The sequence below is a fragment of the Artemia sp. Qi Xiang Cuo genome, chromosome 5 (assembly GCF_049724085.1).
Source record: "Artemia sp. Qi Xiang Cuo chromosome 5, ASM4972408v1, whole genome shotgun sequence".
Taxonomy (NCBI): domain Eukaryota; kingdom Metazoa; phylum Arthropoda; class Branchiopoda; order Anostraca; family Artemiidae; genus Artemia; species Artemia sp. Qi Xiang Cuo.
This window is the reverse complement of record NC_142798.1, coordinates 76,047,039-76,064,234: the sequence shown is the minus strand read 5'-3', so window position 1 is coordinate 76,064,234 and position 17,196 is coordinate 76,047,039. Positions and strand designations below refer to the sequence as shown.

The window sequence follows — 17,196 nt, the reverse complement described above, 5'->3', positions numbered from 1 at the left end:
AGAAGAAGTATTAGAGAGATTTGGGTCCACCCCCTAAACGGAGCCCGTTGGAGAAGGCAGGGGCGCTTCCCCCTCAATTCTGAAAATACTTTTTTGGGTATTGTCATTGAAAAATACCCTTTTTTGGCATTTTCATTGAAAATAATGAAAAAACGAAACAGCTCCACTCTAGATTTAGAAAAATATATTTACCCCTCCCCTAGCATTCACGTGCATTTTGATCGAGAATGAGGAGGGCTGAGCACCTCGTTTATAATGTGCAGCAATAAATTACTGATTCCTATTAAGTTGCCATAGTTATTGGTATTCAGCGTCCAGAGATTTTCAGCAGCAGTTTGCGTTTACTGCAGGCTGCAGTTCCCAAAAGGGCAAATTGCAAACCACTTTCGTCTTGGAAGTGGAAGCGAGGTGGTCAGAGATAAAAGACGTTTAAACTGAGGTCTGTGAAGACTTCCAGAGACAAGACTGCCGAATTGACAGACACTGGCTGAAAATTGCCAACGAAGGTGCTGAAGACTGAGCAGCGACCTTCCAAAATTTTTCCAGCGGCCATTGGTCCTAGAAAGGACGAGAAGTCTGGTTTATCCTAAAAGTAGAACAAGGTTCCACTTTTACAAACTTGGATCTCGAACGAAACATTTCGGAAATATGCCGAATTCTCTCCATAAGATGGCTATAATCCCTTCCAAGATTTGTAATAGCTACGCTTAAGTGGCTACTTTTAGCTCGTATTTTATCCAATTTCAGCAAACAGATTAGAAAATAAATTGGGTCTCATAAATTGTGGTTTTTTAAAACTAACTTTCACCATAGGTGACTCTTCGCTGAATTTTTAACAAATTATGTTGCAGCTCTAACCTCTTGATTTGAACAAATTTGGTTTTTACCTCCCTTTCAATTTCCCTTTTCCATTTTAAATTAATTTATAATAATTATCTAAAGGCAAGAATTACTATAATTCAAAGGACCGCGGCATCAATTGCTTACCGCAATAATCCAAGTTATTTTTGCTTGTAGAAATTAGCTTGTGACATCAGAGAACCAGAAGAATCTTGCCAAAATTTAGGTTCATGCGCTTTCGTAAAAAGAAAATTGCGGAGGATGTTCTTATTCTATAAACGTGAATGGTAGTTTTGGGATTCTTGATTTTGCTTATTTTTATATTACTGCTTTTACCACTTTCAAATACATGAAAAACGTCAATAGATATTTGGAAAAACACATAGTATTGGATAGATTTAGGTGAACAGAGCCAACTTTTTGGAGGGATGCAAGATAATTTGACTTTTCATTAAAAGTTTTTGAAATTATTCTAATATTTATGGGAGTACTTTGATCCATTCCTGAGGGAAAATTTTCCCCTATCCGAAAAGAGTGTGTTGATACAAGAAAGCTTGTCTATGAATTTGCTACCCAAAACCCGTAGAAATGAGAAAGATAATTCATAGAAAATATGACGGTCATAGTTCGTGTTAACCATCCCAAAAGTCAGTTAGTGACTAGTGCTTGTAAGAATACCAAAACACCAGAGACAAGCACCTACCTACAAATGAGAGGAGGCACGTTGAGAATTCTTCTAAGATTGTTCCGAGCAACCATCTCAGAAAATTAAAAATACATATCCCTAAAGAAATATTCTTTTTTTAGAATCTACTCCCCCTTTGCAACAAACTTGTATCATTAAGATTAATCAAAATAGTAGTTACCCTTCCTGAATCAACTTCAAATGACAACTAATGTTCACTTGACAGTTTGTTTTTAAAACTCATTTTTAAATTTTGGTTACTATGTGCTAAGGTTCGTTCTTTACTAGCGATTTTTATTGACAAGAACACAAACCTAACAACTTTTCATTGTATCAAATCCAAGATACAGCGGCGAAACAATGATTACGAAAAAAAAAATGATACTACTTTTATTAAGTTCCATTCTAAAAGTGTTCTTTAATTTCAATTTTTTACGTCTGTGACGCATTTCTATAGGCCAATCACAATATTTCTTAAGCATATTTCAGAAAGTGTGGAGGCGAAAAACTCCACCTTTTTACAATCTGATTGATTATCCTGTGTTCCCGTGTGAAATTTTAAGCCAGTAAAGCGAGCAAGAAGTTAAATACCATCTGATTGGTTCTCCTGTGTGAAATTCCAAGCCAATAGAAGAACTGCAAGTTTCTGAGACGCGAGAATTTTTACAAAGGGTCCCACTGTTTCTGTGCGTGCATACCCTTTTCAAAACAGTATCCACCCAGCGCTACCAAGAAATTGTTGAAATCAAACCAAACTCCAATTGTATTGCATTATGATATACCAGAGGCAACCTAATTTATCGTACTGTTGTTCGATTTGGTGCTATTTGCATGGTGACTTTTATTATTATTGGACATTATTAATATGTGAGTTTTGTTTACCTTTTCATTATATGTTTTGTTTAATTTAGTTCAGTTCATTTTTTTTCCGTTGATAAAGACTTCCGGATGTGAAGTCAAAATATTTCAATTTTTTTATTATTTAAAGTTTCTTTGTTTTTTTCAACTGTTTTGTTTTAAGATATTACACCCGTTTTTCTATATTTTCACTTGTTTGATTCTCTAGAGAAATGTATAGAGGTTGCGAGCAGAGAACACATATATCATGGTCGCAACCTCAGATGCAACTTAGTAAAGAATTAGTTCTAGCCCACAGTAAACGAAGATTTAAAACAAGTTTTGAAAAAAAAAGTGAACTAAGGAAGAATCATCATTTGAAACTGATTCAGGGACGGTATTTATTATTTCGATTAATCTAAATGGTAAAAGTTTATTGTGAAATATTTTAAAAGAAATGAATTCTGTTCGGTAACGAATGTGGTCGAAAAATAATGCTAAACTTATCTGTATAACAATTACTATTTTTATGATACAGCCCCTACCTAATATTATTTTAATATGTTTCTCTGACGCTCAATCCTAATGAAATATACCTAAATATGATAAAAATTTAATACTTTAGAAACAAATTTGGGGTATATATTAGCACATTAGGGGGTGGGCGGGCCTGCATGCCTAATTTGTTTGGTACAATTATTCTGTATATTATGAAGTAAGAATCGTTTTCTAACTTCACACTGTCCAAATACTTTACCCCCCCCCCCCCATCCCACCCCTGATGTGCAAATCTACAGCCCAAATTATATATTTTCCATCTATTCTGTCACTTCTTTTTGTCTTGTCTCACGCTAAGCAGAAAGAAACTAACAAAAAAAAACAGTTCTATAATGCGTCAATGAATGAACAACTTGAGCGGTAGGGGGTTTACCATACAAGCACTATTATAGAGTATTATAGAGGTATCTACTTACGACGTATTTCAATTGTGTCGATATCAATACTTAAAGGTGGTTTAAAGCTGACTGGTTTGAATGCCATCGCTTCTTGTACCAAGATCTCTTTCACTGTTTTGGCAGATACACTTGCGTGGCTAAAATTTAAAAGTTTTTAATAGATGTCAGCAGTGGCGTTATTTTAGGAGGTGGGGTGGCAAGAGGGGCAGTTGCCCCCAAAAATTTGGAGACAAAATTATTATATAGCCCATGCCCCTTGACTCTTCGAATAGAAACCCCTCTTGCCCCCTCCCCCCAACGAAAATGTTGGAGCTTCACCCCTGGATGTCAGTAAAACTTACCAACCGTTATCTACTTTATCCCATTTAGGCTCAAAACACAATATGTTTTATAGCATACATCTTCAAAAAAAAAAAACAAGAACAAAAAGCAGGTTTAAGCTGCTTTACCTTTAGTTAATCCTTGTTGTAGAACTTTTCTTAGGTATCAAAGATGTGGGAAACAATTAACATTAAAGCTCTGTTTCTCAACTATTTGCGTGAGTGAGAAAAGAAAATACAGTGCATTTTGGAAAAAAAAAAACGGGAGCTTTTGAATACTTTGAGAGCTAAATAAAACAGAATAAAAATTGGAACTTCTTGGGAGGGTTTAAAGAGGGAGACTTTGAATAGATTGGGATGGAAGAGGAACGTGCGCAGCCTGGTGCTACATTGGGTTCTTAATAGTAGTGGTGGTAGTAGTGGAAGCTGTATTTCCCAGCTATTTCAGTGAGTGAGAAAAGAGGATATAATACATCTTGGATTATTTTTTTTTCGAATAAAGTATACAACTATTCAGACAATAGAACTTATCTAGTTTAATGGGTTAGGCTATACATATCAGTTTTTAAAAAAATTGTGAGATAACACCTTTCGAATTGCTTGCACCTAAACGCGACTAGTGGGTGATGTCGATATAATAAATTTTCCTCAAATACATAACCAATCAGAAATTTCTTGTGAATTCGTATTGGACATTTTACTATCAATAAAATAAAATCTTCAATAAAGTAATATTATCGATAAAGCTTTCGCATTAAGTAAACTTTTTTTGGGTGATACCCTTGAGTTCCTAGGGATCCTGCAGATGACTTTAAAAAGGACAATGGCTAAGGTTAATAAATATTTCAATGAATTGGCAAGGAACTCAGAGTACTTTAAGTTTGTGTTTTGTTGTTGTTTTTGTTAGGAGGGGAGGGAAGACTAATATTTATGGTTTTAAATTTTGTTTTTAATTGTTCCAGAATTTTAGCCAAAAAAAATGGATGTAATAGAAAATACTTGGCTAATGTGTATTCAGTTTTTACCGACCGCTCGGTTTTGTTTCTTTTCGTTAACTATAACGAACGGTTCAACTATAACTATCGTTAACTATAACTATAACCGTTCGTTAACTATAACGAACGGTTAACTATAACGGTTTTGTTTCTTTTCGTTGCTATAATTTCCTTATAGCAAAGGTAGCCTATCAATCTAACCATATTATTTCCGTTTTCATTATACTCGTATCTACCTCCATGGTTTATAAATCGAAACCTCATATCTGTTTACGGACTCAACGACATCGGTTTAAAACTTGCGGAGCTTACTGGAATACTACGCCACGGTACCTAAAAGTATCTGCCCGCCCAAAGTACCCTTACTCATTTGGTGTTTCCTTTTTTTAAGCGTTTATTCCTTTTTTTTTTAGTCATTCCAATTTCCATTTTTTAAATGGCAATGAATAAATTATTATTTATTGTGAGGTGTATTATCGAGTACTGTTTTACATGGCCTCGTTTGGCTTATAATAAAATTTATTTTTATTAATACGTAATATTAGCATTAAAGTAACATTTGTTTGAACTTTGTTCAATGTTATCGTAAAATAGTTGGAAAACGTAAACGTAACATAACCGCAAAATAAGTTTCCATCCATGGTATCCCCTTCTTATACAGTGAAGTTTAAAGTTGTATATATGTAACAGTTGTTCAGTATTTTGTAGATGTTCTTTATTAATTGTTCTCATAAACGTTGTGATGTCTTTTTTTTCTTATTCCTGTTTTTCTTTCCTTTTCTCTATTTTGTACTCCGTCTTTTGTATTGTCTGATGGGTTAGAAATAAACAAATAAATAATATTTCAAATATCAGCAAAGCGAATATTCTAAATATAAAGCAGAGTCTTGCATCATAATCACCTTGGGAATTTCCTTCTATCTAACAAGAGACCAAAAAAGACTATGAGACTTCCATTTGCAAAACCCTCCACTCGGCTTCGTAGAAAAGCCTTCTGCAAATTACTGTTCAAATATACAGTATCCAGCTGAAAAAGGAAGAAAATTAATAAACGGAAGAAAAAAAATTATCGGGAAAGCATACGCATGTAGTATCAACCTTCTATAGGCCTAGAAACCAGGGTGCCAATTCCCAAAAACATATGGAGGCAGGTATTTTTTCATTAAATATTATTATGGGAAAATATACAAAAAGATGTTTTCAAAAACTAGGTGGAGGGCGCAATAATTTCTAATTTCGTTTTTAAAACGAAAACATCAAAATCAGTTATTCTTCAAATTTTTTTTGGGGGGGGGGAGAGTCTAGGGGGGCAATGTGTATTTGGTTTGAAATTTTTGGTGCACCTGGAGTTCTAGGGGGAGACAGAATATAGAGGTGGGAGCTTCTTTACCCTTCGAAGAAACATACTAAACAAGTACAGCTATAGATGTTATTTGAATATATGATACTGTGTTTGTCTCTGAATTTTGATTCAGCTAAACAGCGTCCAACTGAAAAAAGTGAGCAAACGGATTTATAAATTATTGGAAAAAGATACGCAGGTTGGACTAAACCTTATGATGGATGTGGCATTCGCTGCAATATAGTAAAGAACGGAATGAGCCAAAAGTAACCGAACATTTAAAACGCTTTTGAAAAAAAATGCCTTGAAGCTGATTCAGGAATGGGAACTGTGATCTCGATTAATCTTAATGGAAAAATTTTATTGTAGAAACGAATTTATGAGAATTTAGCAAGATAGCTAAAAAAAACCCTTGAACATGGTGTTCATCGAAATGAATACTGCACCATTAGAATGGCCATTGTTAAGAGCCCCATACCGGAAAGTTACAGGCCCAGCCTCGGGCAACAAGGAAAACCGCTTTTTTGTATGGGTAGCATTGATGTGTCCTCTTTTTCCTTTTTTTGTTCCATTAAGAAGAAACAAAACAAGTATGGTTACAGGACAGACACGGGGGGGGGGGGGTAACAGGGCTAGACCCCTCCCCGAAATCCTAAAGTATTCGAATTTCTTGGCACTTCTTATTCAAGTTATTATTAATTCTTTTATTGCCCCTTCCTAAGAAAATGCTTGTAGTTATATATGCTACTGCGTTGCACAAGTAACGTAAGTGTAGAGATTCTTCTTTTGACTTATCACGGTTCTCGCGTCCAGCTATAATAAGGGTCTAAAACACAGGCAAAAGATAGATGTCCATATGGACTATACTGCAATCATTGTAATGTTAAAAAAGGGATCGGGTATTAGGCATGCTTTGAAGCTATTCAGGATGATGGTTCTTTTTGCTGAAATACAGTGTTGCCATGTCGATTAAACAGTCAATTTAGTCTAAGGATCAGCTCGTGTTCATTAAACAATATTTATTAAGCGATTACTGGATTAAAACTGATAAGTAATCATAAGAAATATTATGATCATTTTGTTCTCTTGGATTTCTCCCATAAAGATAAATTTTTCGGTATAGCCTTGTTTCTAGCAGGCAGCGTTCATGAAAACCTCTTTAGGAAGAAGATGAGCAGAAACACAAAATTTGCCAATTGAAAAAACTGATCAGTTGGACACCCATATAATATACCTTTTGTGGTCTCAAATCATCAACTAACGATATATTTCAGCATCCGTTATCCGGATTATCAAGCTAGTTAATACTTCCCCGAATGCAACCTGCCGCAAAAAAAGAAATAATTGTCCAGCAATGTGCTAGCTGGAAAGCTTTAGAAAGCCACGCAAATCACAAACTTGATCAGGTAAGTCTCGCAATAAGTGTTTTCCTTCTTCGGAAAATAAGCTACTTCTTACATTTCTTACATACAATTCGACTGAGCACGCTTGTGCAGTTTTATTGAATTATCTTCACTCTGCCCTAGACTCCCTTTTGATTCCTGCTGCTTTGTTTCTGGATGTTCGTAAAGCCTTTGATGCTTTAACCCCCAATGTTCTTCTTTTGAAACTTCTCATTTTGGCGTAAAAGGTAGTGCGTTTTATCGGTTCAAGTCTTTCATGTCTGGTAGAATAATTTCCGTTGATCCACTTTTTCACTCACCATCAAGTGTTGACCAGGGGGTCCCTCAAGGGTCAGTTTTAGGACCAGTACTGTTTTTAATTTATATAAATGACCTAATTTTTGCAGTTAGAAATAAAAATCCTCTTTATTGCTGTCGTCTATGGGATCCAACAGTCTCCCGTACCCATAACTATAGTTTGCATACCTCGGATTCTCTTCTTACTTTTGCCGATGATACCACCCTTATTACTTCTGGGAGAAAAGAGGATGAGGTTCGTACCAAGTTAGTGGACCTCTTTGAGAGAGTTTCAATTTGGTTTGATGCAAACTCTTTTGCCTTAAATGTTTCTAAAACTAGTTTTTTAGTTTTTACTCGTATATCCTAGGCTTGTCCTCAATTATCTGAAATTCATATATCCAAAGGCTTTATTAGTAGACCAAACGATGGCCATCTCCGTTTCCTAGGTATCCTCCTAGATGAAAATTTATCTTTTAAACACCATATTGATTTGATTAAAATGAAGGTATGCAGAAATCTCGGTATTCTAAGAAAACTAAAACATATTTTTCCAGGACCAATTCTAAGAATCCTATTTTATAGCTTAATTCATTCTTATGTTTCCTATTGTTCAGTCATATTTATATATACTTTCCTTTCTTTTCTCAAACCACTTTCGAATATTAACAATAAACCTATAAATCTTATCCAGGATGTAAATCGTTTGGCAACTAACCCATTACTTGATATTAAAAGACTTTATATTCTTTCCTGTGCGTCTTCTACTTTTCGTCAGTTCTATGGTGATATTCCTAGGTCCCTTAGGTTTACGTCTTCTTTTGTATCTGATCGATCAAATTATAAACTTCGTAGTTCTCTAAATATCCAAATTCTGCATACACCAACAATAAGATCCGATTTTAATCCTCTTGTTGCGTGTCATTTGACATGGAACACCCTTCTCGATTCGGCTCGAGAATGCCACTCGTTTGGCACCTTCTAAAGACTAGTAAAAAAATATTTGTTTTCATGTGATTAATTTTCTTTACTTTTGCCTGCTGCCAATATTTTTTTTCATTTAATTGTTTATCTTTTTTTTATATAGATGTTGTGATTCATTGTAGTTTGATAAAGCTTATTTAGTTAACTCTCCTTTTTTTTTTTTTTTTTTTTTTTTTCTCCCTTTTATGAAGGAAATGCTTTACATGTTAAGAGTTCAAATGCTTATGTTTATATGTTTAAATGTTTATGTTATGCTTATATTGTTTAAATGTTAAGCGTTTAAATGTTTAATGTTTATTTGATCTTTTCATAATCCCCCTCATACAGGCCATGGAGCCTTTGTGGGGATTTGTAGATTGTTATGTAATTATTTTACTAATATATGGAAAATAAATCTATCTATCTATCTATCTAATCTAATAATAATAAAAAAAATATGAGAACCATGCTATTAGAATAATTGTCAAATTATTGGTGAATTTTGGCGTAGTCAATAATAATAATAATAATAATAATGTATTTAGATAATTTTTTTTCGAAATATCTGGTATTTTTGTGAATTTCTATCACTGTTATCATCATCACTGTCTATTAAAAGGATTTTATCCCTATTTGAACTTTTATTTATAATAATGTATTTCTTACCCGTCTACAAAAAGGGGAATGACGGAGTACTATATAAAATAAAAAGAAAAAAGGAGCATGAGCACTAAAAACTTATTTTCACCATAAATAATCAAATCAATTTGTTATCATAGGCAGACTGCTCTTCGTACACTATGCATAAGAAAACTTTCAGCAAGGGTAACAACGGATGAGTTGGTGAGTCAGCCAGAAAATTTCGAAACTTCGTTTAGTTATTTACACTTGATGCTATGAGAGGGATGTCTCTTACTTCCACAATTTGCATATTTCATAGGGGCAGAACACGGTTGCTCACGACTGGAGGTATGTCCTCCGGAATATCTAGCACATTTTGCCGCATTTTTACATTCGGAAGCTACGTGTCCATAATGTTGGCAATTGTAGCAGCGTTTTAGAATAAACAGGAATTTCTCTGTCCGAAAGCAATCATATTTGATCTGAATACTGTGTCGGATTGCAGAGAAAAGGGCACTTTCTGTCGGAAAATACATTTTGAAAGTTGACGAGCTTCCGATACGGCTCGCTCTTGTGCATTCTGGTGAGGCAGTTTTTAAGTCTTTTTCTGCTACACAACTAGGTATCCCTTTCACAACGCCGATGAAGACGGGTTTGGTCACTTTCGTTGTCACAGTGTCGCTTTTCAGGTTTTTTGCAATGTTTTCAGCCGAAACCCGGTCGGAAACATTGATCAGCCAACGACTTTTTTAAGACGATGCAAACATCAGTATCGCTAATGCCAAGCTTCTCAATCAACTGTCTTTTTTTCATGAGATTTCGTACTTCGGGTGTATTGGCCACAACAATGGAGAAAGGTCGTTTCTCAGAAACGTTTGCTCTCTCCTTATTCGCACCTACACCACCTTTCAGGGGTGAGTTCGTCGGTGCTTTGAATTTTATGTTAAGCACCTCTTCCAACTTGGGTTTGATTTTTAGCAGCCTGCTCGACAAATCAGCACGTGCCTTAAAACTGGCTTTGGGGACCTCCGAAGGATCTTACATGCAGAACACCGTGTCGTCTCTAATATCCTTTTCTCAAAAAACGACATAGCAGCCGTATAGCTCAATAATTAGTTCTTCCTTTGTGCCGTCCTTATGGGCATTTATCTGACCACCAGCTTTAGCTAAACATTTTCTCGAGATCAAAATCGATCCTTTTTTGTAAAAATCGCAAGCCACAGTAGAGGAGGGGGTCCGACTCCGAACGGGACTCCTTATATGGGCATAGAATACTGACGGGAGTCCATATATGGGCATAGAGTCATTAGGGAGAACACGTGGTTAATGGGGTCAATGACCTAAATTGATTGCGTAATCAAAGTGTGTAAACAACAACAACTTCGACCTTGACATTCACTGAGAGCGTACACTTACAACACCGGTACGAACCACGTGGTTTATGGTCCATATATGGGCATAGAATACGGACGGGGCTCCATATATGGGCATGGAGTCATTAGGGAAAACACGTGGTTAATGGGGTCAATGACCTAAATTTCACAACAACAACATCGACCTTGACATTCGCTGTGAGCGTGCACTTACAACAACAACAACATCGACCTTGGAACACATGTGCTGTCGAACTCAATTCACCTATCGTGAATCAATAATTCCCCTTAGAAACAACAAATTAATTTCCCCTTTCTTGACAGATCAATCAATCAATGACATCATCTGTCAGACTTTAAAAATTTTCGCCCTAGAAACATTTCTCCCGGAATAGATCCAAATCATTAATGTCTTTGCCTCGGGAACAACTCTTTTGGTCGAACTCCAAAGGATATTAATAACCAAAGGACAAGGAAACAATTAGGCAAGAAACATCTTAGCGATGAATTGTTTTAGCGCGCGAAAAGGTTTCCTATTAATTTGAAATGCGTTAGCGCAGAGATGCCAATAACAAAGGAACACGCTGAATTTGCGTTTAGGGATTATTTGGGCGAAACCGTTTTTAGACAGGTTATGGAACATTTCGGCGAAACAGATAGAGACATTTTAAAAGAAGATTTTTGAAGAGATTTTGGAAGAGGTTTTGAGTGTGGTCGTTATAATACACAAGTTTCATATGAACAGTGTTGTGAGGTCCTCTAACCCAACCCCAAAGGGTTCCAATCCTCCTACCCCAACCCCGAAGGAAGCCCCCGGTCCTCAAAAGCCCCCCAAGCTCCCAAAGGCCCTCCACCGGTCCCCAAATGTCCCCCAGGCCCCCAACTGTCCCCCCGGACCCTCAAAGGCCCCCCCAAGCTCCCAAAGGGCCACCGGCGCCCCCAAAGGCCCACACAGACCCCCAAAGGCCATCCCCGGGCCCCCCACAGGCCCATCGAGCGCCCCCCGGACCAACGGGGTCCCAAAGGCCCTCCACCGGCCCCCAACTGCCCCAAAGGCCCTCCCCTGGTCAACAAAGGTCCCCCGGGCTCCCAAAGGACCAACGGGGTCCCAAAGGCCCGCCACCGGTCCCCAAATGTCCCCCAGGCACCCAAAGGGCCACCCAGACCCCCAATGGCCATCCCCGGGCCCCCCAAAGGCCCATCGAGCTCCCAAAGGACCAACGGGGTCCCAATGGCCCTCCACCGGCCCCCAAATGTCCCCCAGGCCCCCAAAGGCCCTCCCTGTGCCCAAAGGCCCTCCCTGTGCCCCAAAGGCCCTCCCCCGGCCCCCACAGGTCCCCCGGACCCGAGAAGCGCCACCGGGATAACACACACACACACACACACACACACACACACACACACACACACACACACACACACACACACACACACACACACACACACACACACACACACACACACACACACACACACACACACACACACACACACACACACACACACACACACACACACACACACACACACACACACACACACACACACACACACACACACACACACACACACACACACACACACACACACACACACACACACACACACACACACACACACACACACACACACACACACACACACACACACACACACACACACACACACACACACACACACACACACACACACACACACACACACACACACACACACACACACACACAGATACATACATACACACGAACACACACACACACACGCACACCCACACACACACACACAAACAATACCCCAAACTCAATAACTATATCCCAATCACAAACTCCAAATCTCACCCACAAAAACAAACACACACACACACACACAAAAACACACACACACACACACACACACACAAACAAACCACAAACATATAACACACACTCACCCAAACACACATACAAACACACACACACACACACATACATACACACATACACACACATACACACAAACACACACACACATACACACACACTTACACACACACACATACACACAAACACACACACATACACACACACACATACACACACATACACACACACATACACACACAACACACACACACACACACACACACACACACACACACACACACACACACACACACACATAGGTGAGTGTTGTCTGAAACCTATGATTTGGGATATTTAATTTGCTATTTCTGACTTTTCATAACCGGATTTCTTAGTCTTTCGTAGGTATGTGGTGTCTGAAACCTATGATTTGGGATGTGTGGGTTGCTATTTTTTGACTTTTCTGAGCAGGATTTCTTAGCCATTCGTAGGTGTGTGTTGACTGAAACCTATGATTTGGGATGGTTAATTTGCTATTTTTGACTTTTCTGAGCTAGATTTCTTAGCCTTTCATAGGTGTGTCCTTTCAGAAAATTATGATTTGGGAGGTATAGTTTGATTTTTGGACTTTTCAGAGGTAGGATTATTAGTCACTCATAGGTGTTTGTTGTCTGAAACTTCGAGTTTGGGATGAGTAGTTGGCTATTTCAGACTTTTCTGAGCTAAGGTTTCTTAGTATTTCGTAGGTGAATGCTGTCTGAAACTTATGATTTGGGATATGTAAATTACTATTTCGGGCTCTTCTGAGTTAGATTTCTTAGTCTTTCATAGGCACGTGATGTCTGAAACCTATGATTTGGGCTATGTAATTTCCTTTTCTGACTTTTCATAACCGGATTTCTTAGTCTTTCGTAGGTGTGTGGTGTCTGAAACCTATGATTTGGGATGTGTGGGTTGCTATTTTTTTACTTTTCTGAGCAGGATTTCTTAGCCATTCGTAGGTGTGTGTTGACTGAAACCTATGATTTGGGATGGTTAATTTGCTATTTTTGACTTTTCTGAGCTAGATTTCTTAGCCTTTCATAGGTGTGTCCTTTCAGAAAATTATGATTTGGGAGGTATAGTTTGCTTTTTGGACTTTTCATAGCTAGGATTCTTAGTCACTCATAGGTGTTTGTTGTCTGAAACTTCGAGTTTGGGATGAGTAGTTGGCTATTTCAGACTTTTCTGAGCTAAGGTTTCTTAGTATTTCGTAGGTGAATGCTGTCTGAAACTTATGATTTGGGATATGTAAATTACTATTTCGGGCTTTTCTGAGTTGGATTTCTTAGTCTTTCATAGGTGTGTGATGTCTGAAACCTATGATTTGGGATGTGTAGTTTGCTATTTTCGACTTTTCTGAGCTAGGTTTCTTAGCCTTTCATAGGTATGTGTTGTCAGAAAATTATGATTTGGGATGTGTAGTTTGCTATTTCAAGCTTTTCTGAGCTATGGTTTTCTAGTATTTCGTAGGTGAATGTTGTCTGAAACCTATAGTTTGGGATGAGTAGTTTGCTATTTTTGACTTTTCTGAGCTAGGTTTCTTAGTCTTTCGTTGGTGTGTGTTGACTGAAACCTATGATTTGGGATAAGTAGTTTGCTATTTTTGAGTTTTATGAGATTGATTTATTAGCCTTTCCTAGGTGTGTGTTGACTGAAACCTATGATTGTGATGAGTTGTTTGCTATTTTTGTCTTTTCTGAGCTAGATTTCTTAGACGTTCATAGGTGTGTGTTGTCTGAAACTTATGATTTGGGATGTGTAGTTTGCTATTTGAACTTTTCAGAGCTATGATTCTTAGTCCGTCATAGGCGTTTGTTGTCTGAAACTTCTAGTTTGGGATGAGTAGTTTCGCTATTTCAGGCTTTTATGAGATAAGTTTTCTTAGTATATATGAGTTGTTTTTTTTAATAATAATTTTTTTTTTTAAATTTAAAATTATATTACTTTATATTCTGATTTTGTTTAATATTAAGTTAAATTGTTTGATGTTTATTAAAACTCTGTATTTGGATGTTTGGTTTTCTCCTGTTGCCTTTTATGAGCTGAATTTCTTAGCCTTTCATAGGTGTTTGTTGTCTGAAACCTATAGTTTGGGATGACTAGTTTGCTATTTTTGACTTTTCTGAGCTAGGTTTCTTAGCCGTTCTTAGGTGAGTGGTGTCTGAAACCTAGGATTTGGGATATGTAAATTACTATTTCGGGCTTTTCTAAGCTAGATTTCTTAGTCTTTCATAGGTATGTGTTGTCTGAAACCTATGATTTGGGATGTTCGGGTTGCTATTTTTTGACTTTTCCGAGCTGGATTTCTTAGCCGTTCATAGGTGAGTGCTGTCTGAAACTTGTGATTTGAGATGGTTAATTTGCTATTTCCGGCTTTTATTAGCTAGGTTTCATAGTCTTTCATAGGTGTGTGTTGTCAGAAAATTACGATTTGGGATGTGTAGTTTGCTATTTGAACTTTTCAGAGCTAGGATTCTTAGTCAATCATTGGTGTTTGTTGTCTGAAACCAATAGTTTGGGATTACTAGTTTGCTATTTCAGGCTTGTTCATTTTGAATTTCTGTCATGAAATGCAAGAGTTGGAAAATTAGGGTCTTAGTCCACCAGCTCAGTATTAGGGTCCCAGTCCACCAGCCTGAAAGGTTGAAATTCACAAGATCAGAATTGGGGTCTTAGTTCACCAGCCTGAATGGTGGAAATTCACTAGCTCAGAATTAGGGTCTTAGTCCACCAGCCTGAATGGTTGAAATTCACATTAGACGACACAAAAACTTACACACACACAAAAACTTACACACACGCACAAAAACTTACACACACACACAAAAACTAACACACACACACACACAAGAAAACAAACACACACACACAAAAACATACACACACACTACTAAACTGACACACACACACACACAAAAACTAACACACACACACACACACACAAACTTACACATTCACACGAAAACTAACATGCACACAAAAACTTACATGCACACAAAAACTAACACACACACACACACAAACAAAACTTACACACACACACACAAACACGAAAACTAACACACACACACCAAAACAAACACACACACAAAAACTTACACACACACACACACTCACACAAAAACTAACACAGGAACACAAAAAAACTCACACACACATGCACAAAAACTTACACACACACACACACACAAACTTACACACACACATACGAAAACTTACACACACACGCCAAAACTTACACACACAAAAACTTACACACACACTCACACAAAAAAAAAAAACTTACACATTCACGCGAAAACTTACATGCACACAAAAACTTACATACACACAAAAAACTTACACACACACACACACACACAAAACTTACACACACAAACACACGAAAACTCACACACACACACGCCAAAACTTACACACACACATACACACACACACAAAAACTTACACATTAACACAAAAAAACTCACACACACACACTCACAAAAACTTACACATACACAAAACTTACACGCACACACACGAAAACATACACACACACGCCAAAACTGACACACACACAAAAACTTACACATTCACACGAAAACTAACACACACACACACGAAAAATTAAACACACACTTCAAAACTTACACACACACACACACACAAACTTACACACACACACACACACACAAACTTACACACACACACACACACACACAAAAACTTACACATGCACACGAAAACTTACATTCAGAAAAAAACTGACATGCACACAAAAAATTACACACACACACACACACAACTAACACAAACACACACACTCGAAAACACACACACACACGCAAAAACTTACACACACACAAAAAATTACACACGCACACACACACACACACACAAAAACTTACACATGAACACAAAAAACTCACACACACACGCACAAAAACTTACACACACACACACACACACACGCAAAACTTACACACACACACACGAAAACTTACACACACACGCCAAAACTTACACACAAACAAACATACACACACACACACACACACACACACAAACAAACACACACACACACAAAAACTTAAAAACAACAACAAAAACACACACACACAGACAAAAACAAAAACTTACACACACACACACAAAAAACTTAAATCCACACAAAAAATCTTAGACACACAAAAACTTACACACACACACAAAAACTTACACCCACACGCAAAAACTGACATGCACACAAAAACTTACATGCACACAAAAACTTACACACACACACAAAAACTTACACACACGCACAAAAACTAACACACACACACACAAAAACTTACACACACACACACAAAAACTTACACACACACGCCAAAACTTGCACACACACACAAAACACACACACACACACACACACACACACAAAAACTTACACATTCACACTAAAACTTACATTCACACAAAAACCTATACACACACACATGAAAACTTACACGCACATGTAAAAACTTACACACACAAAATCTTATACTCAAAAAAACTTACACACACACACAAAAACTTACACCCACATGCAACAACATACACACACACACACAAAAACTTACACACACAAAAAATTACACACACACACACACACAAACTTACACACACACGCAAAAACTTACACACACACACACACAAAAACTTACACACACACACGAAAACATACGCACACACAAAA

The 17,196-nt window shown here is 37.4% G+C and overlaps 1 protein-coding gene across 1 annotated transcript in view; it reads right to left on the bottom strand.

The window, feature by feature from the left end:
• LOC148952538 (uncharacterized) overlaps positions 1–17,196 on the bottom strand; it is a 211,650-nt gene that overhangs the window by 140,761 nt on the left and 53,693 nt on the right. The window contains exons 7-8 of the mRNA XM_089089219.1: positions 5,536–5,660; positions 3,337–3,455 (exon numbers count right to left, since the gene is read on the bottom strand). Coding sequence (XP_088945345.1) covers positions 3,337–3,455; positions 5,536–5,660 — 244 coding nt within the window. The remainder of the gene's footprint in view (positions 1–3,336; positions 3,456–5,535; positions 5,661–17,196) is intronic.